Source organism: Plectropomus leopardus, chromosome 4, assembly GCF_026936395.1.
Source record: "Plectropomus leopardus strain MGB_pleo_1.0 chromosome 4, ASM2693639v1, whole genome shotgun sequence".
NCBI classification, from domain to species: domain Eukaryota; kingdom Metazoa; phylum Chordata; class Actinopteri; order Perciformes; family Serranidae; genus Plectropomus; species Plectropomus leopardus.
In genome coordinates this window covers 38370201-38385856 of record NC_142179.1, presented here as the reverse complement: position 1 = coordinate 38385856, position 15656 = coordinate 38370201, and the positions used below count along the sequence as shown (strand labels likewise).

Below are 15656 nucleotides of genomic sequence, written 5' to 3'. Positions count from 1 at the left end.
TGCATGCCAACATTTTTTAGAACAAAACAAGAGCAGTCTGGAGTGAGAGTCTATGGGATATTTATAGATATTACATTGAGAGAGTTTGCGCATTCAGTCCTCAGGCAACAGCAGGGGTTTAGTGCTGCAACATGGCGCTCATTAATACACATTTTTTTAACCCTGAAAGATCCGCTCATTACTTAAAGTGTATGACATCCAAGAGAGAAAGTAAAAACAGATAAATGGTCAAAGTTGTCATGTTGAAATTCAAGGTGTGTTGATGGATTGAAGTTGTTAGTGCATGCATTGAGACACTTTAAAAATAAAAGTTCAACCTTAAAAGTTGCTGGCAGTTGGCCCAGTGAATTGATACAAAGGCTGTGAAACATTATTTTATTTTATATAGTTTACTGATGTATGAAAAACTTGTCACAGTATAAACAGTGGTTAAAGAAGCCACAGCTCAGCCCTGAACACAGCATGTTGATTCTCTACTGACCAGTCAATAGAATGTAGTGTTTCACCTCAACATTTTAGTACTGGATCTGTGTGCTAGGTATCTCAAATGAGGGGTGACAAAGAGTGGGACGGTAGGCGGTTCTATCGGTACCATCCACAACTTTTCACACTGTAAACGGAAGAAAAATGTGTACTGAACTGAACTGACCTGCTTGGTGGAAACAGGACATAAGTTCCCTACACCCTCACAAGGGGAGGTGATGGAAGGTTATTCAGTTGGTTGTAACTTGCAACCTACCACTAAATGCTTCACACTGCTCCTTTAGGTGGATGTAATAATAGATCTGAAACATTTACAAAAAACATTGCTTATTCTGTAGTTTAATTTTACATACACAAGCAAGCAGAAGGGTTATAAATTTGATAAGAAAACTGTGCAGGCAATATTTTAGTCCTTTGGTGATTTCTCTTACATACACACAATAGTGCAACAAAAAATTCAGAATGATTTTGCAATTTTTTTTCCACAATTAACAGACAGTTTTGGACGGACATGGGTAATATGAACTGGACCGGTAGGTGTGTCAGCCTCCCTCTTACACCATGCCTTCTTTAGTTTTAGCATTTCTGTAGATCATCAGTAAATATCCCAGGGCAATGAGGAGGAGGGCAATGAAGAGGAAGAGAATGCCAGCCCAGGTCCCTGGGGGCAGCGCCTTCTTCAAACCAAGGCTCTCTGCTGGAACCATATTGCTCAGACTCAGCATGTACCCCAACGCCCAGCCCACGGATGCTCCTCCTGCCTGCAAAACACAAGACGGGACACACTAAAACCAAAGCACACCGTGGACAAGCCTACTGATGTCGGTGCAGTAGGCAGTGCTGTTGATAAGGGTCAATCATTTAAATACAGACTGAAATCCCAGTTAATGATGAGCAAAAAAGTTTCATATATTTCCTTTACTCCTGACCTTTTTCTGAAAAGAAATGGAAGGAAGAGAGTCCTCGTCAAAACGGTAGCCTTGCAGTAAGAGGACCTGGACAAAATTGGAGATGGCGCAGACATTCTTCATGTATTTCTCTTTCTGCTTTGTCTTTTCTGTCATCTGTAAGTGGAAATATTTTCAGTTAAGATTTTTATTTTGTTACTCTAGTCTGAATCTACAATCACTGTAGAATTTCTAGAACATTCAATGCCAGGTAACATTTAGGCTTGGTGGTTGGAATGAGAGTCTGCTGGCTAACTTGAGCAAGTTAGAATTCTTATTTATCAGGGCTGGGCTCAGAGAGCTGGGTTCTGGAGAGTACCTCAAAGATGCTCATGTTGCAGACACGTCGAATTGCCTCCTTCATTTGACTTGGGGACTTGATGGGGATGTTGGTGAGGTGGTTGAGGTAGCTATGTGTGAAGTAGAAAGCAGAGAAAGCCTGTGGAGAGGATGGGACACTCAGTCATGCCAGTGCGCTCACCTGGGAAAGAATAGTTTTTAGATAAAAACAGTTTGGAAAACACAGCTTAGATTGAAATTCTTTCAAATAATGAATCATAACAAAACAAATGTCAGGAGAAATGGGTGGGATACAAAATGCTGTCATCTACATATGAAGAAAACTTTTAGAAGATCCCTTTGGACTTGTGCCAGATTTCTCCATTCCATTCCATATGTTCTATTATATGAGATTTATTTGGCAGACACTTTTGTTCAAAGTGCATTTAAACTCAAAATGAACAACAGCTAGATAAGGCTTGAGCAGTATCATGGTATAATGGTTAACCAGGTAAACAAACTTATTGTATGTTGTGCATAGCACGCACCACCAGAGCTCAGACTCTGGTCTCTACTGGTGGAACAGGCAGCTGACCTGAAAGACACAGTGACACCGAGTGGTGGAGGGAGAAGATACAGGCATGGAAACAGCTGGCGGCCAGCAGTCAACAAACTTGGTGAATTAAGGATTTATTTCAACCAAACCAGAGCTGGTGATTGTTGGAACAGTGGACTTACTAAATTACTGACAAGAGTAAGGCTGCAACTAACGATTATTTTGATAATCAATTAATCAGTCAATTATTTTTTTGATTAATCGATAAATCTGTTTTTTAAAAAAATAGAAATAATAATAAAATGAGCATTTTTTTCTCCCATCACTTTGCTCAAAAACAGATTATCATTGACAACAGTGCAAAAAATGCAGTGCACGAACAGGGTGTTGCTTGAACATCCCTAAGCTGTCAAAATAATATTAAATGATAAATAACTACAAAATCAAATATGAAACAATTCAAAAACTAAATGTTGACAGCTTTTACACCATACTGTTACGTTTCCTTACTTAGACAAAAAAATGATGTATGTTCAGTTTCGCCGAACTGCAGCGTCTTTCATGCTTGTGGTTTTCACACATGCAGCGTTGTTGCAACGTCGCTGCTGTGTCACAGCCCACAGATATTAGTTCTGTATTTCCAAATTTATAAGCACAAATTCCTCTCATTTATGAAGTCGTGCAGCTCCTGCACGCCGACAACATGGTCCTGTAAATGTTTTAAAATAAAATGCCTTGTGTCAGCAACTGATGGGATTCTGTCCACAGAGACGCTGTAAGTGCGATTTTATTTTGAAAGGGAAGTGGGGAAGTTTGAGTAAAACAGCGGTCTTTTATTTCCTCATCTCTGTGACAGGGAGCGACTTTTAAACTACAGTAAAAAGTGGTATAGAGTCAATATATTATCATCAAAACACCATCTTCACTGTTTGTTTTTGTAGACAAACCCGCGTTGCGTAAAAAAATCGGCAAGCCACCGTTTCTCTGGATGTGCTGCAGCTGACATGCAGTTCACACGCTCCTGACTGCTACAGAAACGGTGAGTAATAATTGCGCAACACAGCAAATCAATAATTAATAACCAACACATTTAATAATCGATTCTAATCGATTTTATCCATTTGTTGTTGCAGCCCTTAACAAGAGTAACGTAGACGGTTTGGGTTTGTTTTACTGTGTTTCTGTCAAGTTTTAATAAAGTGTGTTTAATGATGATTTAACAAGGCAAGTGAGCTTTGTCAGTCTTCCGTGATCAAGATAGGTTAGGGCCATACACATATACCGTAATATACCCTGGTAAACATACAGGAAGGTGTAAAGGTATATAATATTACATAAGCCAAAGTCTAAGTCAGATGTCTTCAAAAAGTGCCGTTTCAACCCTCCCAAATTAACAGCTATAAGTGTGTTGGAAAGCTCTGTGTGAGAGCCCCAGTGAGGGGTTTGACCCATGGCTTGGAAGTAGGAAGGAGCAGTTCATTTTACTCTTCTGTAGATGGGAGTCATCATTCAGGTCACCATCCAGGGTCACTACTCAGGGTTCTTCAAGTCACAATCGGCACCACCACAGTTAAGTCAATGAACAGTCAGTAGACCTACCTAACAAGAGACTAGAGCCATGCAAGCATGTGGTGCTTGAGCTAAAAGCTAATGTCAGCATGCTAACATTCTCATAATAACAATACTGTGGTGGTTTTGGGTTTTTGGGTGGCTTTTATTTTGGGTGGAATACCTGGGATTTTTGTGCGCTGTGGTGGTTCGCCCTTTTTTGGCTGTGTTGCAGGGGCTGGGCATGACTTCTGGGTGCTGGAGCTCACAGCGCACTTCCTCACCTGCATCTCATCAGTAATCAACCACGGCTTAAAGTCTGCAGCTTCGCAACATCGTCAACATGTGAGGCTGGTGATCAGAGGCTGATGGAGAACAAGCTCTACATTAAACCTGAGAAGTGTGAATTCCATTCTCCCTCCGTCAGTTTCCCTGGATACGTCATTGCCAAAGGACAGCTTCAGCCAGACCCCGCCAAGATCCAGGCTGTTACCGAGTGGCCCACTCCCACTTTTCGGAAGGAACTACAACGTTTCCTGGGATTTACCAATTTCTACTGCCGCTTCATCTGGGACTACAGTTAGGTAGCTGGCCCTCTCATCTGCTTCCCTTCCACCAGTACACCTTTCAGTTGGACAGGTGAAGCAGACCTCGCGATTGCTCACCTGAAAACATTGTTCACCAGTGCACCAGTGTTAGGTCACCCTGACCCTTCCCTGCAGTTCGTGGTGGAGGTTGATGCCTCTGACTTTGGTGTTGAGGGCCGTCTTATCTCAGAAGTCCAGAGACTCAAAATCTCCATCCCTATGCCTTTTTCTCCTGACGTCTGTCCTCAGCTGACGGAAAATACAATGTGGGAAATCATGACTTGCTGGCAGTGGTTCTGGTGCTGTAGGAATGGAGGCATTGGTTAGAAGGTACTGAGCTCAGCTTTCTCATTTGTACTGACCATAAGAATCTCGCCAATCTCTGCTAAACGCCTCAACCCCCAACAAGCCTGCTGGTTCCTGTTCCTCAGCAGATTCCATTTCACCCTCTCCTACTGTCCCGGCACCCGCAACCCTAAACCTGACTCTCTCTCTAGGCTTCATTCTCCTGCTTCCAGTTCCTGCCTCCTGCGTTTGAGTTTGTGGCAGCTTGCTCTGTCTGTGCCCGAGGAAAGGCATCTCACCAACGTCCTGCTGGCTTGCTGCGCCTCTTACCTGTTCCCAGTCGTCCTTCGTCACACATCGTTGTGAACTTTGTCACGGGCCTGCCCCCTTCGGACAGTAACACAGTTATTCTGATGATTGTTGATTGTTTTTCTAAATCTGTGCGCTATGTTCCCTTGCAGAAGATGCCCTCGGCCCTTAACATCGCGGGTCTGCTGATGGAACATATCTTCAGGCTACATGACATTCCAGTAGACATTGTTTCTGACCGTGGTCCCCAGTTCACGTCCCAAGTATGGAAAGCTTTCTGCAAGGTGGTGGGCGCAGCAGCCAGTCTTTCCTCAGGTTACCACCCCCAGACCAGTGGCCAGACAGAGTGGGCCAACCAGGATCTGGAGGCGGCCTTGCATTGTGTTGCAGCGCACCACCCCGTTCCCTGCAGCACCTTCCTACCATGGATCGAATATGCCCACAACTCTCTTTCCTGCTCGGCCATGGGTATGTCTCCCTTTATGGCTTGTTTTGGTTACCAACCCCCTTTATTTCCCGACCAGGAGGAGGCTGTGGTGGTTCTGGCTGTGGGGGCTCACCTCCGTTGAATCTGGGGGTCTGGCGAACGATTCGGGCTGCCCTTAACCGCACCGCCGAAAGGAAAATATGACTGGCCGATCGCCATTGTACTCCAGCCCCTGACTACTGCGTGTGACAGCAGGTGTGGCTTTCCTCTCGTGACCTTCCCCTCCAGACGGAATCACGTAAGCTCACCCAGATCTTCAAGGTCATCAACCCTACCGTGGTCAAGTTAAAGTAGCTGGCTTCCATGAGCATCCACCCTGCCTTTCATGTATCTCTGCTCAAGCCTGTTTTCTCCAGTGACCTCAGCCCTCAACCCCCCTGGCTTGTTAACGGCCACCCAGTCTCCTCTGTGTTTTTGGGTGGCTTTTATTTTGGTCGGAATTCCTGGGATTGTGTATTTTGTGTGCTGTGGTGGTTCTCTCTCCTTAAAGTTTGCAGCTTCGCTTGACTCTGGTGCCAGATTTTTACCTTCTAGCATGTGGTTAGATTGGCCGCTTCACTTTTTGTGACTTGCATTACAACTAGTGTTAGTACTTAGCCTGAGAAGAATCTCTTGTGCTCATTGTTTTTTGTATTTTTTTCCAGTGCCTCTTCCTGTGAGCTCCAGCACCTCTTGACCCAGCCTCTCGCATCTGTGTGCCGCCACTCGCTGTTCCCCTTCCACTCTGGACTCCACCATCTTCCAGCCTCACCAGCCCCGCCAGCTCTATCCACCTGCTCGGCTTCTGGGATTCCCCTTCTCAACATTCCCCATAATTTCTCCATTAACTACCATTAAACCCTTTATTCATTCATTCCCATTGTTTGTGTGTTTGCTCCTGGGTCCTTCCAAATACCACCATCCTTATTTGTTTTGAAAATATTTGGTCATAATCCAAAGTATTGGATAAGTAAATAGTTTGACCTAATGATGGTGCTAAAATCTGATAGATCTGATAGACAAATTTTGGATTAAGAATGAAAATGGGTAAAAAAAAAAACTGTCAAGAAGGGCATACAATTAACAAGAAAGGAAACTGAAAGGTTTCCACCCCTGCACAATGTTGCCACTTTTTTCAGCATTCTTCAACAAACTGTGTATTGATGACTGTTTCTCAGTGTTTTTTTTCCCCAGGAAGCAATGTGTTATGATATTTATGTAAAGAAGTGACATTTACTGTTAACATTATGCGGTGGAGAATGAGCAAACATGGCAACTTTAGCAATAGTTATGTTGGTCTATGTTGTAACTTTTGGCCCCTGTGTCACAATTCCTCCTCACCATGAAGCTTCCGCTCACATTGGGCTGGAAGACCCCATCAAAGGAGCACTTGGAGTAAGAGCAGTGGTCGAAGGGGAACATCTCTGTTATGTTGTTCAGGCAGTTCTGGTATTCTCCTGTGCCCACCACTGATACAGACATCTGGGGGTTAAACTTGGTGAGTCTGGAGCCATTAGTACAGGGAGAATGAAAGACATCCTCCCCCAGCTTAATAGATATGTTGAACTCTTTTGGATAACAGGGATGGAACACTTGGGGTTTTACACCTTGGGCCTGAAAGAGGCAGAAAAATTAAAAGTTAAACATTTTTCTAGTAAATATGAAAGAAAAGTGAAGCTGGTGACAAGTAACCCTTTAATTCCAAGTTAACTGGTAGAAAAAACAAATGTTCACATTTTACCAGCATCTTAAATTGTCTGATAGTATTTCCATATGTGCAATAATACATTATATATTTCAGTAGTGTTTACCTACAAATATTTTAGAATTTCTCATAAAACAGGGTCATATTTAGATTGACAACCAACCAATTCCAAATGATAGAGTGTACATGAGAAGCAGCACAGATCATTCCTAAACTTATCAGTCCCTCCAGGATTTTGCAATGTTGCAATCATAACAATTAACGCAATTACTGCCAGTCCCTGTGAACTCAGTGTGATCTTGCGATTTTGACCTATTACCACTACTTGCTGGCAAATTTGACTATTTAAAACAGGTAAAATCGTCTTTAATTGCACACTGCAAAATTCGATAAGCTGATCTTACTTTTTGTTCAATTTATGTTTACTTTATATCTAAGTGTTAAGTGTTAAGTGTTAAGTTTACTTGACAGTATTTAGCTGTATTTACTTCTTCTTTCAAAATGTTAGCAACTTCAGTCATCCAAATTAGTCTGACTTAACTTGATATAACAAAGAGGATTTTTGGAATTGCTGATGTTAGCAGATCTGAGATTTCTGTTTTCTTTTCTTTTTGAAAAATTATTTTTGGGGCTTTTCATGCCTTTAATTGATAGGACAGAGAAAGCGTGAAAGGGGGAGAGAGAGAGGGTGACATGCGGTAAAGGGCCGAGGCCAGAATCAACCCCATGGCTGCTGCAGAAAGGACACAGCCTTTGTACATGGGGCGCCTGCTCTATCCACTGAGCCACCAGGCACCCCCAACTTTTGTTTTCTTGACATTTAAGACTATACTAATACGACTGACCATTTTTCAACTGGCAGAACATAGATATTTAGCACTGTAAAATTAGTTTACTGAATTTGCTAAAACTGAATGATTAGTTGAATTAAACTTGTCATTTTTAAGTTGTCACAACTTCACAAAATTAAGTAAATGTCAATAAATGTTCAAGTAAACTTAACAATTAGATATATAGTAAACACAAACTAAGATTGATTGATTGATTCATTCATTGTCCATAACCACTTGTTTTCTCAAGGGTCGCAGGGAGGCTGGAGCCTATCCCAGTGGTCATTAGCATTAGGCGAGAGGTGGGGTACACCCTGGACAGGTCACCAGACTATCGTAGGGCTAATGAGTAGTTATATTTGCTAACATTTTTCAAGGCAATCAGGTTCCTAGATATTTTAAAGTAAAATCAACTTGCCAACTTTTACAGTGTAGAGCTGAATTCAGCATATTGATTCACCCAACCCCTCTGTCTCTCTCTGTTTGTCATGAGACTGCTGCTGTGCCTGTGACCAGCCTGTACTAATTCCAAACTTGTAAAATAGCGCTGCTTAGTCAGTGCTTTTGGCATAAGTGCGCAAGGCCATAACGCACCTATTGTGTGCATGTGAAACGCTGCTGGACAGCTTCAGCTGATAACATGGCCAGTCGCACATGGCTATTTGTATGAAATGTAATGTGCATGTGCAAAGTGCGGCCATGATGTTACCGTTTTTACAGGATCAGTGCATTGCCAGTTTACACGGTGACAGAAGGGGTAGTGTTTTCAAAAAATTACGCTGTGAATCCCGGCTTCAAAAGTTTACATTGTCAGGCCCCCAAAACACCATTGTCTTTGAGCAAAAGGCCAAACCAAAACAAAAGTTTAACTTTCCATACAAGAACTGTTGCCATGTAAACGGCCCCTAAAAGGACATATAACAAATTACTATAAAAGAATTGTATTAATCCTGTCATTCGACTGTATGCAGGCATTTTTAAAACACTGTCACACCAATTCTTTGAGAAGGTTTGGCACAGCAGTTTAGTTTAATCTATGTACACCCTTCACTCAGGGCACTCTGGTTCAGACATCCTTGTTAGCAAGTGTACTGCAGTAAGACAGTGAATTTCTGCAAGGACCAGGAGTGCTGTTATTGATCTGATCTCAATCTCATATTGCCAAGAAGAAAGAGGATCTTTAGGGCATAAATAATGAAAATCTTGCTGTTTCTCATCAACAGCCATATGTAACACTTGATTAACAGTACCGTGATAAGATGAGCCAGCAGTTTCCGCAGGAACTGGTCCTGACCATAGCACAGGAAGCTCTGGGTGTATAGCCTGTAGCTTCGTCCATAAAGCTCCAGCTCTATCACATTGTCCTTGTCTTCCACCTCTTCGGAGGTCTCAAAAGTTATCTGTGTGGAAGCTCCACCCAAATCCAAAGCTCCAATTGTCTCCCTGCCTGGATTCAGCCAGCGCCCGACAAAACCATACTGAATGACAAGAAAGGACATGTCAAGATATAATAATGTGAATTATGTAGGACAATTGAAACTGACCAGTTTACTCTGAGGAAAACTTCCAGCCAGAAACACTGAAACTTTCAAAGCCTCTTGTGTGGAATCTTTTAGCCATGCAACCAACATGAACTTAAGGATGAACTTAAGGTAATGTCAGTCGCTCACTGTCCGTCAGTTGGTCCATCATTGTGGTTCAGAGTGTCACAGCTCTATGGGTTACCATATTTTATAGCACCTATACAGGATGAGTCCTAATGACATTGTTAATCCTCTGACTCAACCTGTAATGTATCTTGACATGTACTTGATCGATTGGCACAAAGTTTGTTGCAGTAATTCATGTCTCTGGGATGTTGAATCCTTACCTTTGGTGCTCCAGTGATCTATTGGCATTACTGTGTAAAAATTACACCCTCAGCTCTACTTTGTGTTTAGTGCCATGTTACATATTGGTATGTTAGCACACTGAACTAACGGACTGTACCAATACCCAGGTAGTAGGTGAATGTTTCCTGTAGTGGAAACATTACAATACACTGTACAATTGATGCACACTTTCCCCATGTCTTTTCATAGTGGTATTCAGGAATAAGTTTATCCTGTCTGAGGATGTGCCTATGTGGTGGGCCTTGATTGAGCAGATGCCGTGATCCTGCTCGACGCAACATTCTACTGCCATCACTATGAGTCATGCCTCTACTATTATTATATGCTTGGGACTGTTATCAACGCTTACAATATTTGCATGTAACATCACATGCTATTATAAATTGCATTTATTCATTTTATGTCCACTATTGTTATATGATATGTTATTGTTACCATTATTGCTGTGCATCTCTCCCCCTTTCTTCCATTCTCTCTTTCTCTTTCCTTTTTGTCATAATTGTAATTCTATTGTTATTTACTATACTATACTATACTATATCTATTGCATGGCTGTCCGTCCTGGAAGAGGGATCCCTCACCATCCTCTGCCGCTCTTCCTGAGGTTTCTTCCTTTTTTTCCTCCGTTACAGGGGTTCTTTTTTGGGAGTTTTTCCTTAGGTGATGTGAGGGTCTAAGGGCAGAGGGATGTCATATGCGGTAAAGCCCAAACTGTGTTTTGTGACAATGGGCTTTATAAATAAAACTGACTTGACTTGACTTGATTTGATATCTAGGGCATAATATGTAAACACAAAAGTCCATGAATAACACAGCGATATGTGATGACTTGGGATGAGAACATGTTGGTAGGACAAGTTATACACAGTTGTCCTACATTCCAGAAAAGCAGAAATGTTATCTTATCTAGTGTTTAAGCATTTTAGACTGGATTTTTTCCTCTGTGAAACATTCTCTGTGTGTTGAACAGAAACATCAGAACTCACCTTGACAAAGTTTTCAAGTAAGTAGTTGACTGTGACCCAACCATATGCCCCCTCCTCCTGTCCACTCAGGATGGCTGCCTCTTTGAATTTGAAAGGGTAAGAACGCAGTTTGTTCTCCACTTCCTTCAGTACTCGTCTGGACTCTGTAGCATTGACTTTGCTATTACAGAGTGGTGAGAGATACATGGGGAATACAACAATATCAAATCCCACTGAAACCCATTTTCATTCATTCGTGCATTATTGATAATGAATGTGGTAGATATATTCGTGTATTTTTTTATTTTTTTTTAAGAGGATTCTCTACTGACTTCAAGAGCCTCATGCCTGCAGTAGCTCCCAGATAGAGTGGAGCTTTGTGGTGCCTGGATTTGGGGATTTCCTTCATAGCCTGGTTCAGACAGGCCTCCAGACTTTTTGCTGCACCACCGCGAACTCCTGCATAGCTGGATATTCCTCCACCTTGACAGAAAGGGAAAGCAGATCTGCTTACAAAGAACTCTGCCTGACCTTCTCAGAAATTGGACTTCCTTGTCTTAAAAAATGAATGATAAATGCTCTGGTTGGTGTTTCCAAAGAAACTCTAAAAACAAACCAGGAACAAAGGGCAATGACTAAGATGGCCCAAATGGTATGGTGAGGAAGTGGAGCACTCAGGAACAAAAGTCTTACAAAAGACATAGCATGTTGACCTTGTTTTTGTAATATTCATGGATATGTTTCTGTAAAATGACATTATAGAAGTGGAAGTGAGAATTTCTGTGCCACCAAGACAGTTTGGGGTTAAGGGTCAGGTCAGGCATACAAAAAAACTGTTCTTTTTCTCTGGTGGTAACTACACAGAGAGTTTTGTTTTACTTGTCCAGGATTGGAAAAATAGATCTGGTAGATCTCTTGAGATTTGTTATGGAAGTAAATGACATTTCTGAAAACTTCATTTGCAAATGTTTTTTTTTTCCATGCTGTAAGCATCGCAAGTTGAACTGCATTCTATTGTGATGAAATTTAAGCTTCAGAGATCAATGGGTTGATTTCAAAGTTTGGAAAGATAAAACCAAAACCATCTGCAAAGCAAGTTACCACAACAGAGAATTGAGAGTTAATATTTATATTTGTTATATTGATGGTTATGGTTGTACAGGGTTAGACTGGCATCAAACATCAAAAACCTCAAAGAAATTGATCAATGTATGTTTCAGCTGAGACTGTAGGTGACTGTAGGTGTCTCAGGCAGTGCTTCCTGCCAGGCCTAAATCTCACCACAACAGGAATGTGTTTAAGCTGCCCAAGGCCTCAGCCCATGTGCCCTCTGTTGTTGTTGCCGTGCCGACCATTGAGGGCTGCGGTGGGGTGAGTCTTTTCAAAGTTATGGAAATGGTTAATGGTGAATGGTTTAACCAATGGGATGGCCTGTGAATAAAAATCTCCACACATGCTTTTGAACATGAACATGTTTGCATCACATTGTACTGTATTGTGTTACATTACGCTGTCATATGATCTTTGATATCAAGCTGGCTAACATACAGACAGCAAGCTCTATATGACATTGAGAGAGCAGAAAGAGAGAGTGCTGAGAGAGGTAGGAAACAGGAGCACAACTTTGCAGAGCTGGACACAGATGTCCAGCAGTTAAACAGAAATGTAAAGCAACCACTTCCTACAGAATTAATTTAATTGGAGAGACACCTATTTTCAATATTTAAAAATGATTATACATTAATGTTATTTTGTACTTTGATTGAGTTTTTTTTAACAACATCAGTCTTTATAATAAATATTAAATATTTGTTAATTATCAGAATTTTAACCCTTTAAATGTCAGGTTTTTGTCATGATGTCACTATGTTTTAGATTTAAAAAAAAGAGAGAATATTTTCAATATACGACATGCCAAGTGGATTTTTAGTCTTTTTTAAATTATTACAGCCTGGGATATATCAATGATTTGCAGCAACATTGATTGTGACAGTGCACCTTGTGGAAATAGCATATGTTTTCTCCATATGCCAAATATGGTAAAAATTACATCATCAGGTGGAATATACTAAAAATTTCAAATTCAGAGGCAAAAGCCCAGAATGACACCCAGTAACAATACAATGCATGTTTTTATGCACTGATGGCTGTGGGATCAAAAATGACAGTTTGAATGGGTTCCAATGGAGCATTAATTGCACTTACCAGTGTGAATGTAACAATTTAGTTTCCACAGTGTATTTTAGACTTATTGTAGGAACTGAGCTAGAAATTCACTGATTTAACTTAAATACACAATCTTGCCAAAATTGCTACCATATACATGAACACAGCCAAAATTATCAAACATGTGAAGAATGGAAAGCGTGTAAAATATGCCCAACAGTCTGTAAGGATTAAACAACTCACCTATGTGTGTGTGTGTGTGTGTGTGTGTGTGTGTGTGTGTGTGTGAGACAGATCTACTTGTGCACGTCGTTTTTCAAAATGGTTTGCGTTTATTTTTTAAATAGCCCAGGTCTATTTAGGTGTACTTTAACAGTAGTTTTAGTTGGTACAATGGATATCGTTTTTATTGAGTTTAATGTTTTTCAAATATTTAGTCACTGCTGATTTTAGTATTATTTTCAGTTTTAGTTGAGGACACTAACTGTAAAGCAGTGATGCTGTGTCTGTTCTACCAGCCTCCTCTCACCCTCTGAAAAGAGCTCACCTGCTGCATGACACTCGCTGTGCTGCGTAACTATACCAGTGCCATTTTGCTTGTCAGCCAACCATTTGTAGATGTACATAGAGGTGTGGGATGAGCCTGCATCCAGAACAATCCCATACTGGAACACACAGAACATTAAATTTCAGAAACATATCATACAGCATGCATCAAGACCTCATTTAAGCTTTAGACAATGCTCCACAAAACATCATATAATGCTTTGCTGATGTTACATATTGCCCTAATCTGAAATCTGAGATGCTTCAGAGCACCTCTGATAACACAGGCTCACCTGTGAAATGTGATCTTCGTACATGTGTATTAGTATAAGCAGTAACCACTCTGTATTATGCAGCTTGTGTTCGATTCATCTGTGAGTTTGCACTTTGCTGTGGTAATGACAGGATGTGGCTGCAGCAGGCGACGTGTCAACTTTGCAACTTTTCTTTTAACTTATGACCTTTAATGGTTGATCTGAGTCTTTCTGCAAACAGTTTCCTGCTATGAGACTATTGCTCTGATAGCATGGGTTATGTTGTAATGTATTGTGGTGTCTTAACTCATTCAGCAGTACTGACTTTGTTTCTCTTTGTGTGCTCTTTTGCAATGACAACTTCAAAGCATCAACTTCTATTCAAGCATTATATCTGAGGCAAATGCTGCATACACGATCAATTTCTGTACCCTTTACAAAACTACTTCAATGTGTATACAACATTAACTAAAGGAACTGCACATGAATAACGGTCCCAAAAAGAATCTCAAATAAAGCACACAAACAGCTTCTTTCATCTCACGCTCTTTCTCTGTTCCTGTCTGGTCTTGGCTGTGCTCAGTTTTACTTCCCTCTACAGAACACCTTTTAACTGCTGAGGTTGGCATCCACTGCCTGTCAGGCAAAGTGCACAGCTGCATGTAAAAACATTCAAATCAGTTCATTCAATCAATTTTTTTTTAACCCTCCACTGGACTTTACTGAAAAGGGGCCTGCCCTCCCACAGCATGTTCAAATAGTATGATGGTATTAAATTAGAACAACTTTTCTGCAATTAAAAACTGTATCATCTGAATGGAATGCCTAATGTGCACAACCACACATACATTAACCCTTTGAGATAAAAATAACCATTAACCCTTCATTCTGAGGACTCTCTCTCTCTCTCTCTCTCTCTTCTTATCTCTTTTTTTTGGCTGAAAAACATGTTTTTTATTGGTATTATTAACATTTTTTATTTTGGCACTTTTTTCAGTTTCCATTTTTTTTATTGTTGCCAATTTCAGGTAATTTTCTTGTGATTTATATATTTCTTGCTAATTTCTGGGTAATTTCTCTTGAAGTTCCTGATTGCCTTTTTTCCCCGCGTTTTTGAAAGAAATCAACTCAATTTGCTAAGGTGTCAAAGTTTTTAATTGTGAAAGGCGTCTGACTGCAACACAAAAAAACGGATGTTCCAGGTTTCAAAGGGTTAATTATCCCGACAGACCTGGTGTCCTCTGCATGTGGCAAAGCACACATAATGGGCCATAGTGCGAAGTTTAGTTGTGTGTATATTAGAAAGGAGGGCTGGGATAGAATATAAATCTGGCATTAGAGAGTGTAATTAAAGACCCCTTCAATGAAGCTACACCACCTCTAATACATTTCATACAGTTCCTAATAAATCAAACTGTACCTGTAACCTGACAGTTATGAGATGATGCAAACAATCATTCTTTTAGATTACCGTGTTCGCCGGTGGTTCCTCTATGTCTTTAGCCGGAAGGACCACCAGCAGGATCCCGATGATCGGCAGTATAAGCAGCACAGCCGCAGGGATGAGCTGGGAGGGTCGGAGAGCCATGGTGGACTAGAGACTGTGTGGGGGACTAGAGACTGTGTGGCGGACACCGCGCGCTCGGATGATCCAGGCTGCTCTGCGTAAAAGCGCACGAGAACTTACGCTCAGTAAGGAAACCCACAGATATAAAGGGCGTGCATTAAATGGTTGCCGACTGTGGGCGAGGTCTGAACTTTTGACGTAGAATTCTTCCTTTCACCCCTGCACGCGCTTACGGGCATACACGCACAACGTTTGATGGAGAAGTTAGCTG

General features: G+C 41.2%; 1 protein-coding gene across 1 annotated transcript; it reads right to left on the bottom strand.

Annotated features, from left to right (window-relative positions):
• Nucleotides 1–359: 359 nt before the first annotated feature.
• Nucleotides 360–15517, bottom strand: LOC121944585 (ectonucleoside triphosphate diphosphohydrolase 2-like). The gene is made up of 9 exons (XM_042488419.2): nucleotides 15290–15517; nucleotides 13566–13683; nucleotides 11185–11335; nucleotides 10874–11033; nucleotides 9246–9473; nucleotides 6802–7074; nucleotides 1750–1869; nucleotides 1413–1547; nucleotides 360–1244 (listed from the first exon to the last, which is right to left on the bottom strand). The coding sequence occupies exons 1-9, from the start codon at nucleotides 15404–15406 to the stop codon at nucleotides 1038–1040; spliced, it is 1509 nt and encodes a 502-aa protein (XP_042344353.2). The 5' UTR covers nucleotides 15407–15517; the 3' UTR covers nucleotides 360–1037.
• Between the last annotated feature and the right edge of the window lie 139 nt (nucleotides 15518–15656).

Bases quoted from the DNA above. Each gene is read 5' to 3' on its own strand.
- LOC121944585 (XM_042488419.2), bottom strand. From the start codon at position 15,406: ATGGCTCTCCGACCCTCCCAGCTCATCCCTGCGGCTGTGCTGCTTATA. The intron at 11,336-13,565 runs GTGAGCTCTTTT...CTTTCTGTCAAG, and splicing joins CAGCGAGTGTCATGCAGCAG to GTGGAGGAATATCCAGCTAT. The intron at 9,474-10,873 runs GTGAGTTCTGAT...CTTGTCATTCAG, and splicing joins TACTTGAAAACTTTGTCAAG to TATGGTTTTGTCGGGCGCTG.